Source organism: Macaca nemestrina, chromosome X, assembly GCF_043159975.1.
Source record: "Macaca nemestrina isolate mMacNem1 chromosome X, mMacNem.hap1, whole genome shotgun sequence".
In the NCBI taxonomy this organism is placed as follows: Eukaryota; Metazoa; Chordata; class Mammalia; order Primates; family Cercopithecidae; genus Macaca; species Macaca nemestrina.
The window spans coordinates 129,842,714-129,854,739 of NC_092145.1; the positions used below are offsets into that span (position 1 = coordinate 129,842,714).

The 12,026-nt window shown below is 37.9% G+C and overlaps 1 protein-coding gene across 10 annotated transcripts in view; it reads right to left on the minus strand.

Moving 5' to 3' along the window:
• Positions 1 to 2,092: 2,092 nt before the first annotated feature.
• LOC105490354 (glycerol kinase) overlaps positions 2,093 to 12,026 on the minus strand; it is an 82,685-nt gene continuing 72,751 nt past the window's right edge. For 5 of the 10 annotated variants that reach the window (XM_071088655.1, XM_011755874.3, XM_011755873.3 and 2 more), the window contains 3 exons: positions 10,903 to 10,983; positions 7,207 to 7,293; positions 2,093 to 4,994 (listed from right to left, as the gene is read on the minus strand). In XM_071088655.1, coding sequence (XP_070944756.1) covers positions 4,984 to 4,994; positions 7,207 to 7,293; positions 10,903 to 10,983 — 179 coding nt within the window. In that variant the 3' untranslated portion in view covers positions 2,093 to 4,983. Of the gene's footprint in view, positions 4,995 to 7,201; positions 7,294 to 10,902; positions 10,984 to 12,026 lie in introns of those variants that run through there. The other 5 variants (XM_071088654.1, XM_071088653.1, XM_071088652.1 and 2 more) reach the window with 4 other exon arrangements.

The window sequence follows — 12,026 nt, forward strand, 5'->3', positions numbered from 1 at the left end:
CTGCAGCCTCCACCTACCAGGTTCAAGCGATTCTTCTGCCTCAGCCTCCCAAGTAGCTAGGATTACAGGCGTGTGCCACCACACCCAGCTAATTCTTGTATTTTTATTAGAGATGGGTTTCACCATGTTGGCCAGGCTGGTTTCAAACACCTGATCTCAACTGATCCGCCCACCTTAGCCTCCCAAAGTGCTGGGATTACAGCCGTGAGCCACTGCGCCCAGCCAGGATGTAATTTCTAATACACATTATTTCTTCTGTATATTGATGCTTCATAGGAGGTGCTTGAAATAATTCTGCCAAAAGATAAGATCAATAAAATTTCAACCCTTCTAATTGGGAAGGCTGTCAGTACTAACAAAACTACACTGATAGACAGTAAGTGATGGATTTAGATCCACACAATCAGGAGAAACACACTTTATCTTTTTATTATGAAATATATGGAGCATACAGAAATGTAGAGGATATAATAAAGACATGTGTACCCACCACTAAGCAGTGCCAAATCTTTAGGTATTGCTATATTTGTTTTAACTCTTAATTTTTTTTACAAACACAACTTTCCAGGTTTCAGCAAAGTCCCCTTCCCTGACCCCATCCACCTCTTTCAGAGGTAATCACCACTAAACTTGGTATTCATCATCTCTATGCCTGTTCTATACTTTTAGTTTACCTGTGTCTACATACATGACAGCCCTGATTATTTTGCATGTTGAAATTTTTATATAGTTTATGAACGCTCAAGTTCTATGAAATATTCCCTTAAAGTCTGGGGGAAAATCAAAATAACCACAGGGATCATTTTAGGACTATGGGTGACTTTCTCCTTTCTAACCTTTCATTTTACAATTTTTATAAGAGGAGTAACATTCTCATTTCCAAGCAAACAGTTTTATCAAAGAAATAAAGTGGACAGGCGGACACAGTGGCATCACGCCTGTCATCCCAGCACTTTGGAAGGCCAAGGGGGGGTGGATCGCGAGGTCAGGAGTTCAAGACCCATCTGGCCAATATGGTGAGACCCCCGTCTCTACCAAAAATACAAAAATTAGCTGGGCGTGGTGGCATGTACCTGTAGTCCCAGCTACTCGGGAGGCTTGCAGCAGGAGAATTGCTTGAACCTTGGAGGCGGAGGTTATGGTGAGCCCAGATCATGCCACTGCACTCCAGCCTGGGCAAGAGTGGGACTCTGTTTCAAAAAAAAAAAAAATGTGTATATATCCACACACACACACACACATATACATACACACACACACACACACATATATGTATAGTGAAATTTTTTCCCACCCCTTTCTCCCAAGTGCCTAATTATCACCCCTTTCTGTCCCAGTGGATAAGCACTATTAACAGCTTTTCTGTCCTTCCGGCATAGGCAAACATTCTAGTTTCTCTCTCTCTCTCTCTCTCTCTCTCTCTCTCTAATAGAAGGGTAGTACAGTTACATGCTGCTCCGCACCTTGCTTTTTCACTTACCCTGAATACCATATCTTTCTAGAGAGTATCCTCATCCTTTTCTAAAGCTACACATTTTCTCTGTATGGCTGTATCAGAATTTATTTAACAAGCTTCTCTTTGATGGATATTTTGGTGATTAAATGATTTGATATTTATGAAATCCACTTGTAAACTAGTCATACAATAATAAGAAATCTATGAGATAAATATTATCAAGTTCAATAATAAGGAATAAAAGAAACTACTTAATACTAAACAGGAAAATTGAAAGCGGCCTGAAGCTGCTTTTTAAAATAAAATATTGTCATCCTCTCAACTGTTACGCTGTCAGGTAGAACTAGTTATTTGAAATTGAATGAAAACTGGCAATTAAAGATATTGGCCTAGTTGAGAAACTTGTTTTTAACCTAACTTCTCCTTCTCAGAATATTTATCTTTATGGTCCTCAAATTTAATTTAATGGGTCATTTTCATTAAATTTGATGACGGGGCAATCTCAGGAAATACCTGTGAGAGGTTTTTTTTGTCTACGATACTTGGCACAATGTATATTTAATGATAAGGCCAAAATGAAGATATGTACCTATAAAGTACACACAAAGTAGAAATCAGATTGGTTTACAAAGTCACTCAATTTTCTACTCATTGTTTATTATGTGAACTTATTATTAAAGTTGTTAGGTTGCAAAAGCAAAGGATCAAGGAAACGTCAATATTTAAATATTACTAGATAAAACAAGCTATGAAAGAGTTACAGTTAAAAAAAATTTTGTGCTTCTATCTACTATGTTGTAAACACTACAGAGTAAATACTACCTACTCCACTGTCAACGCCGTTAGCTTCTGTGCTATCACAGCTTTCATTTGTTGGTTTCTCCAAAAACTTTCATTCTTCACTCCCACATGATACCAGATACCCAAAAGATATCCCAAAGAATTGGGCTTTGGGCATTTCAAAAGAAACATACTAAAAATTCTAAGATATCATTACAGAAGCAGAGATGCATTACTTATTTTACTGATTAGTTGGAGAACAAAGGATTGAGGTGTTGCCTATCAGATTGAGAGAAGAATGGTGGTCAAGGTTAGCCACGCAAGGCCCTATTGATAATGGCTGCTGACCTTACCAACGTATTTTCTGCAAATGCTGAGATGGGACAGTGTAGTCTGTTCTAACAGAATGATTAAGGTGTTCATCATTACAGAAATTACTTCTTCGGCTGTTGGTTAACTCTTCAGAGTGTGCCCTATCAAGTGCTAACAGCCAAGTTTCACATTTCCTGAAACATCTTTCTTAATTTAACTTTCATCTAAGTTCTAGTCTGTAAATGAGAAGTGCAAGTAAGAATGAGGGGTCAATTTATTTTAAGTAAATTTGTCATTAAATATCAATGTGTACAATTTCAAACATTTATAAATCTACAATTTATAGAAAAATTAATGTAATCTTAAAATTATTTGAACAGTGGTTTTCACAATTATTTACAATGAACTCAACCTACTTTTGTAGAAACATTGTTTAAAAGTACCCCTGCCACAAAGTGATCATTTCACAGTACCTCTCTATAATATTTATGTCACTTAAGTGGTGGCTGCATCAATGAAACCTAGCAGATTCAATAATTTAGAAACCGCACAATCAGAACAGTAAATAAAGCTACCATCAATTCCAAACAAAACAGAACCTTTTATAGTAAGATATAAATGTTTTCCCATTCAGCACTAATTGAAAAAAATAATTAGGAGGCAATCTTTTCTTCACTGTTTACTACAAAACTAAGTAATGTTAAGATTTTTTAAAATTGACATTAAGAAGCTAGATTAGGTAACTTCTTATGTGACATTAAATATTTTGAGAAATTCTTGGTTTCATTGGAAGGCATTTGTAATGATAAACCTTTTTTCAGTTACAATAAGATACTAAGCAGAGATAATTCCGTCATCCCAGATAGCAATTTCTTATTAACAATTGCTAACATTTGAACTGAAAGAGATTATTGGCTTTATTTCTATATTTTTTTCTACTTAGGTATTTAACTTTTTTTGACATCCTCTTATCCCCTCAATAGGATCCCAAATATGTCTAAAATTAATTCAAAAGAAAAATAACTATTTGAATTATTGCTTGTGTTTGAAAACAATATTTACTGTAGTATTCCACAGTTTCCTCTTTTTTTAAGCTAAGACAAATAAAAATGTAAGGGATAAGAAATATAGTTGAAGTCGGCCGGGCGCGGTGGCTCAAGCCTGTAATCCCAGCACTTTGGGAGGCCGAGGCGGGCGGATCACAAGGTCAGGAGATCGAGACCATCCTGGCTAACACGGTGAAACCCCGTCTCTACTAAAAAACACAAAAAACTAGCCGGGCGGGGTGGCGGGCGCCTGTAGTCCCAGCTACTCGGGAGGCTGAGGCAGGAGAATGGCGTGAATCCGGGAGGCGGAGGCTGCAGTGAGCTGAGATCCGGCCACTGCACTCCAGCCTGGGTGACAGAGCAAGACTCTGTCTCAAAAAAAAAAAAAAAAGAAATATAGTTGAAGTCACAATAAAGTATATTTTCTTTTATTGACATAAAACATAAATTTTAAATGTTGGCTCTTTAAGAAAAAAATTCTCCTGGTAAATATTATGCATAACCGTTGCCCAAAAATGTATACAGCTGTTTTCCAACATATTTATATACATAGTGGTTCACTTAAGACCAGCCCTGTTAGAACCTTCTGAATTTAATGTGCTCTTAATTTATAAATGGGCTACCCTCAGTGTATAAAATATATAGGCAGGTATGACAAAGTAAAAAATACAAAAAGGAAAGATGGAAGAAAAAAGAAAGTATCCTTTCCTGTAAGATCCAGACAGAAAGTCATCATAACTAGTGGGACAAAGGAAAATATCTGAAGGATTTCAGTTTTGGCAAATACTTTTCAGAAAAATATCCAAGCTGTGAGAACACTAAATGTCTATTTTAATAATTTAGTAGAAGTTTCTATTCAAACATTCAGTGAAGGTGTTGCCGTCTTCTACTATGTAGACAAGAAGACTTTTGGGGTGTCCGTTAAAATCAAAGAGCTGCTCATTTGTAACAGGTTAGTAATAACCTTTTAATCAAGTATATGTCATGCAGAGACTCAAATCCTGGTCCAATAGTGTTTGAATATGTTTGATGGAAGATTCCAATGGTGAGGATCCAAATTCTTCCTACATCTTAGAGGCAATGCAGCAGGATGTTATGGCAATGGAGGGGGTCAGCCCCAAAGGTGGCTGGTCCAACCTTAACTGTGGATGTTAAAAACAAACAAACAAACAAACAAACAAAAAAAAACCCACCAAATATTTCTATAGCATTCTTTTTGCTGCATTTTCTTTATTTTAAGCCACAGGTCTACTCGGAGGGTCATGCAGCAAGTGGCTTATAAATAAAATCAAAGTCTATGAATAGTGTCATCGCATTAAGAGACAGAATTGCTGGGTTCTTTCATTATGTAAAAAGCTCACATCTTGGGACTCCATGAGTTGGTAAGTTTTATGGAATACCTGAAATGGGGAACAAAAACCACATATGTCAATAATACATGCATACAATGCAGGAGTTAAAGCAATGAAGACGATTCAATCATTTATTAAACTAGAAAGTCCATATGATTTCTAAATCATGCCTCACAATTAAAATGCAACAAACAGGGCTAATTCCAAAATTAGCAAATATTGCCACTGTTGCTAATTGTTTACCAAGGCAAACAATTTCCAGCCCTCTCAAATTGCAGGGTATGTCATCAAAGAGAGAACCTAAATATAGTGACCACGTGCATTTTAGAAGCCTAAGAATCTAGACACGTAGCACATCTTTTAGCTTAGAGAGATGCCACATGTCTCAATTTTCATAGAGACAAGGCCTTTTCATGCTGTCATGATACCAAGGGGGAAACAAACAAACAAATAAATCAAAACTTTCAGCTGCAATGTTTCTTTTCTTTACTTTTCCAGACCATTGTTATGCAGCCCAAAATACTCAGGATAATGAAAAGTAACAGAGGCCGGGAGCGGTGGCTCACGCCTGTAATCCCTGCACTTTGGGAGGCCGAGATGGGCGGATCACGAGGTCAGGAAATCGAGACCATCCTGGCTAACACGGTGAAACCCCGTCTCTACTAAAATACAAAAAAAAAAAAAAATTAGCCGGGCGCGGTGGCGGGCGCCTGTAGTCCCAGCTACTCGGGAGGCTGAGGCAGGAGAATGGCGCGAACCCGGGAGGCGGAGCTTGCAGTGAGCTGAGATGGTGCCACTGCACTCCAGCCTGGGCAACAGAGTGAAGACTCCGCCTCAAAAAAAAAAAAAAAAAAAGAAAAAAAAGTAACAGAACTTTTTCTAAAACAATGTGTACGTTTCTTTATAGATTTAAATTACAGTTCTCATGGGAATGTTCCACCAAACATTCCTGAGAAGCAGAAAGAACAGATTCCATATAGATTTATGTATACAGAGGCCTTTTGTAAGGTAATTCAAAGAAAAACTAACTATTTGGACTAGTGGTTGTGTTTTTGGAAACGCAGTATTTACTGTAGCATTCCATAGTTTTTTCTTCTGTTACTGATACCAAATTAAGGTATTGTTAGTACAGAAGCAGACAATTTGAACAAATTTATTCTGAATATGCATGAATATTCAGAATATGGAAAAAGTAATATAATCTAGTTTTAAATTCTCATGCAAGTAATCCAAATTTTCTCATTAAAAGATAACCTAATGTTCTGCAAATAATTTTCTGTAAATAATTTTCGTTCTACATTTATGTATAGCACTAAAATGATAATGACAAGCTAAATAAATGTTTGTCAGATCTCGACAAACAGATGTTCCCTCTCATATCACTAAAGTTTAAATTTTACATCTTAAGCTCAGGCCATTATCTTATTAATTGAGAGAGAGAATTTAACTCTCCCTAACCATGAAGATTTTTTTTTTAAGTTTCACTTTCATGGGAACATACAGAATAAGAAGCATCATTTCCATTTAAGCCAGTAATTTTAAGAAAAATTGAGCTATCATCAAGAGCAGCTTCCAAAAATGGCTATTATAAATTAATAAGATTATGCAATATATTTCATAACATGCTGAGCCATTTTACTTTTATTTTAAAAAGATTATTCAGTAGAAATTAATGTGGAAAAATAATTCTATTTTCATTTCAACCCCTTTATTTAAGCAATCATTTTTAAAACTTCAGTTCACAAAATACATTCTTTTAACTAAAACAAAAGTGACTATAAATCTTCCCTGGTTTTAGGGTTTTACAGGAACTCTGCTGACATGCTCTGGCTGAAACTCTTGCCAGAATTGAAAAGTTAAGACTTGCTTAGCAAATTTTCAGGAGTATGAAAAATAATTTGTATACATTTGAAAGACAATTTAATTAATGTCAAAACTATACTTTAACTTTCAGCAGTCTGAAAGTCCTTTCATTTAAATATTAGTATTTTCACTTTTGCTTATTGCTGCAGCTCACAGCAGAATGTAGTCCCTCTTAAATAAATCATCACATTAAAAATGTAAATAGGTTAAGCAGAGTCACAGTTCTTACTTCTAACTGCCCCCAAAGATTAATTGGTCTAACTAATTAGACCTTTAATTGAGTTTCCAGCTTCCTAGACACAGAAAGAATGAAAAACACTGAAAAATTTCTGTTAAGTTATACACGAAAACATTAAAGCTAACTAAATAGAGTTGTCTAATTTAAAGAGTAACTAACCTGAGATGTACCTTGCTCCGATTAACATTACCATGCTACTCACTATAAAAAAGCCCAAGGGCAGACTACAGAAGATACTAGGGTCACCTGTGGTCATCCAAGCAGAAGAGAATTCCAGTCAAGCAAACCAAAAGAGAGACACATAATTACAATATTTGTGTTAAGAATCACAAGATAGCAAAACAAAATAAGCTATAAAAATAGTATATTCATAAAAGCTAGCAAAGAGTTATTACTTCAAATCAAAAATATAATCAATATTGAAGGCTTATGACAGTTAACAAACAATACAGATAGCATGCCACACAGCCAAGAACATAATACATATAGACCAACATTAGCCTTCCGCTGGCAAAGCCAGAGAGAGCCTATGGATAACTTTTTGGGAGGCTGTTAATTTTAGCTTTCTTGATTCTTCCCCCAAATATACTAAATGATCTATTTAATTCCACCCAAGTTCAAATTATAGGTCTTTTGGCTATGAGAGAAGAGTTATATTAGTGTTCTAAGATGAACTTAAAACCCTATTTTTTGCTAAAATATTAGTTCAGTTTTAATTTTTATTTATTTATTTTTTTTGAGACTGAGTCTCGCTCTGTCACCCAGACTGGAGTGCAGTGGCGCAATCTCGGCTCACTGCAAGCTCCGCCTCCCGGGTTCACGCCATTCTCCTGCTTCAGCCTCCCGAGTAGCTGGGACTACAGGCACCCGCCACCACGCCCGGCTAATTTATTTTTGTATTTTTAGTAGAGAAGGAGTTTCGCCGTGTTAGCCAGGATGGTCTCAATCTCCTGACCTCGTGATCCACCCGCCTCAGTCTCCCAAAGTGCTGGGATTACAGGCGTGAGCCACCACGCCCGGCCAGTGTTATTTTTTTAATAGAATTTGGTATGTAACAAAATGCACCTGACAATACATTTTAAACACATATTAAAAGTATGTTAAAAATTGTTTACAAAGCATTCAAATGTAGTCACAAACAAGAAAATAAATATGATTGCTTCAAAATTGGCAAACTGCTTTGAAACTTAAGCAAGCCTCATATTCTTCCCATAGGTAAAGATACAGGTAGCAGTTCTAATATCCTTTCAAGTTTATTAAAATAGGATTCTATCTGTATTGCTGTTATCATATAAATTATATAGTTATATAGCTTAGATTGCTTAAAGGAATACAACTAGCATTTTATTAACTGACGATTACTATTCCAAGTTTATTACACAGCTTAGAGACCCCCAAAATATTACATATTAGAGTGTTTTTCATAAATCTATTCAAAAAACATTTTCAGGCCGGGTGCGGTGGCTCATGCCTGTAATCCTAGCACTTTGGGAGGCCGAGGTGGGCGGACCACCTGAGAGGTTGGGAGTCGAGACTAAGCTGACCAACATGGAGAAATCTAGTGTCTACTAAAAATACAAAATTAGCTGGGCATGGTGGCACATGCCTGTAATCCCAGCTACTCAGGAGGCTGAGGCAGGAGAATTGCTTGAACCCGGGAGGCAGAGGCTGCGGTGAGCGGAGATCGCGCCATTGCACCACTCCAGCCTGGGCAACAAGTGTGAAACTCCATCTCCAACAAACAAACAAACAAAAAAATTTCAAACTGGCTTAAATCCACTGCAGCCTAACTGAAACAAAAACAAAGTTCTTTAAAATATAAAACTCTCACAAACCAAACTACTTTTATCATTAATGCTGATAGCAGAAATTGGAGCAATCATATCTTTTTTTTGTTTTATCAACTTTTTCTTAGCATTTTAAATTCATTGATAGTCAAGTACACAAACAAGGGAAAAATGATCAGTTGATTTTGTGGGAATTTTGCAGTTAAAATTACATCCTGAACTGCTAGTGAGGAGAACTGTATATCTGTGTGTAAGACATGGGGTTGAAGGGAGGGAGACAGGAGGATTAAAATGCCATTTTAAGGCCGGGCGCGGTGGCTCACGCCTGTAATCCCAGCACTTTGGAAGGCCAAGGCTGGTGGATCACGAGGTCAGGAGTTCAAGACCTGCCTGGTCAAGATAGTGAAACCCCATCTCTACTAAAAATACAAAAAAATTGCCGGGCGTGGTGGCAGGCACCTGTAATCCCAGCTATTCGGGAGCCTGAGGCAGGAGAATGGCTTGAACTTGGAGGGCAGAGGTTGCAGTGAGCTAAGATAGCAACACTGCACTCCAGCCTGGGCGACAGAGTGAGACTCCATCTCAAAACACAAAAAACAAAACAAAATGCCATTTTAAACATGCCAGTTAAAGTGCCATTTTAAAACGTCCAGCTAGTTAAAGAAATCATGTAACTCCACTTCTTACAAGCAATAATTAAGGGCAACTAGAAAAGAAGTCAGGGCTTACGTCTATCTCACACAGCAACTAGCACTGTGCTAGAAAAATACTTATGATTGAGAAGTTTAATTGTAAAGGGTCTCTCAAAATTACAGTCTTAGCAAGAAAAACTTTGCCACCATCTTGGAAAAGGAAGCTGAGTCTCACAACAAAAGATATTAAGCTTATTTAGGAGAAAAACAAAAGCTTCAAATAGGAACATCCGGGACTGAAAATACAGACCACAGTTATCTGTGGCAGTAGATAGTTCTGGAAGCTTTCCTAAAAAACAGATACATTAACTTTGGGGTTGGAAGGAAGGCAGGTATTATTTCATTTGTCAACTCTTCCCCATTAAAGTATATGCTCAAGTCAGGTGCGGTGGCTCACGCCTGTAATCCCAGAACTTTGGGAAGCCAAGGCGGGTGGATCACTTGAGGTCAGGAGTTCCAGACCAGCCTGGCCAACATGGTGAAACCCCGTCTCTACTAAAAATACAAAAAAATTAGCTGGGCGTGGTGGTGGGCGCCTATAACCCCAGCTACTTGGGAGGCTGAGGCAAGAAAATCATTTAAACCCACGAGGCAGAGGTTGCAGTGGGCCAAGATCGTGCCACTGTACTCTAGCCTGGGTGACAGAGCAAGACTCTGTCTCAAAAAAAAAAAAAAAAAAAAGTATATGCTTCAATAAATTATTTGCCATTGTTCCATTCATTATGCTCCACATCTTGTATTTAGCAAAAAATAATACTATGCATCTTAAGACTGTTTAAATGGTTTACTTAAGCTCTTGACCTTCCTAAGTGATCGTAAGGTAGAATAGTCCACTATTTTTTCTGCTAAGAGCATTTCCCAATCTATTTATAAGAGTTCGAATTTACTATGTTTGGTATATTTCTTCCTCTCTGATTCCAAAGCAATTCCCATTATGTACTTGGAATCAGCCTAGGAAGTAGCAGAATATATTCTGAAATTAATACAGTTTTCAGTTGGTTCAAGTCATAAAGACAGCCCCCCAAAAAGGTAAAGTAAGAGGAGAAGGGAAAAAAAATGAAGACTCTAGTTGATTTTTTTTTTCATTAAGAACAAACTAGAAATAATTTTACTCTTGGAAGACTAAGTTGTCAATTGAAGTACCAAGAATAAACTAATAAGGAAAGATATGGCAGGATAGAGTTAAGTATGTATATCAACCTGATAATTTACATTTTGTGTTTAGAACTTTAAAGTGTTTTCAAAATGTTAGAATCTCTGGACATACGATAACGCTTTGCTTCAGAGCAGCCTGGCTATGTGTAAATGGCTAGATACTTAAATAACTATTTAACATACTAAGAAAATGTGGCAGTAATAAACAAAAACATTTTTACCACTTTCTGGAGATTGAGTTGTAACCCAACCCATTGACTTCATCACAGCTTTCTTCCATGTAGAATAACGAATTTCACTTTCTAGAATTAGAAGGTAGAAAAAACACATATGAAAGGTAGTTTGCTGAGATGTTCTACGTACCATACTTATGATCACTCAACATTCTTCACAAATTATTGCACACATTAAACTGCAGTGGGGCTTTAGCAGGACTCAGATTTGAAAGCACATGGTTTCTGATGACTGCCAGTGATTGGAAGAGATGCTTGCTTGGAAGTTGGAGTGAAACAGGACACGGGGAGGCTGGGTGTGGTGGCTCATGCCTGTAATCCCAGCATTTTGGGAGGGTGAAGAGGGAGGATCACTTGAGCTCAGGAGTTTGAGACCAGCCTGAGTACCATGGTAAAACCCTGCCTGTAGTACTAGCTACCCGGGAGGCTAAAGTAGGAGAATCATTTGAGCCTGGGAGGCGGAGGTTGCAGTGAGCCAAGATCACACCACTGCACTCTAGCCTGGGTGACAGAGCAAGACTCGGTCTCAAAAACAAGCAAGCAAACAAACAAACAAACAAAAACAGGATAGGGGAAATTCAGCAGGGTAAAGGAAGACTGGTAGACAGACTGCCTGCTATGCAGACTGGGCCACACACAAACAAGTGGTAATGAATTAGAAAGGGGAATCCCATTTGATCTGCTTTCTCTTCTTTTTGGTGGAAAGAGTATGAGGAAAAGGGTATGCTGTAATGTGGGAAGACTAGAAGGAGGCGTTTTTATTTCAGTCAGAGGATTTAACAAATACTGGTTTCTCATAAGATTTGAATTGCGCCGGGCGCGGTGGCTCAAGCCTGTAATCCCAGCACTTTGGGAGGCCGAGACGGGCGGATCACGAGGTCAGGAGATCGAGACCATCCTGGCTAACACAGTGAAACCCCGTCTCTACTAAAAAATACAAAAAAACTAGTCGGGCGAGGTGGCGGGCGCCTGTAGTACCAGCTACTCGGGAGGCTGAGGCAGGAGAATGGCCTGAACCTGGGAGGCGGAGCTTGCAGTGAGCTGAGATCCGGCCACTGCACTCCAGCAAGGGGGACAGAGTGAGACTCCGTCTCAAAAAAAAAAAAAAAAAA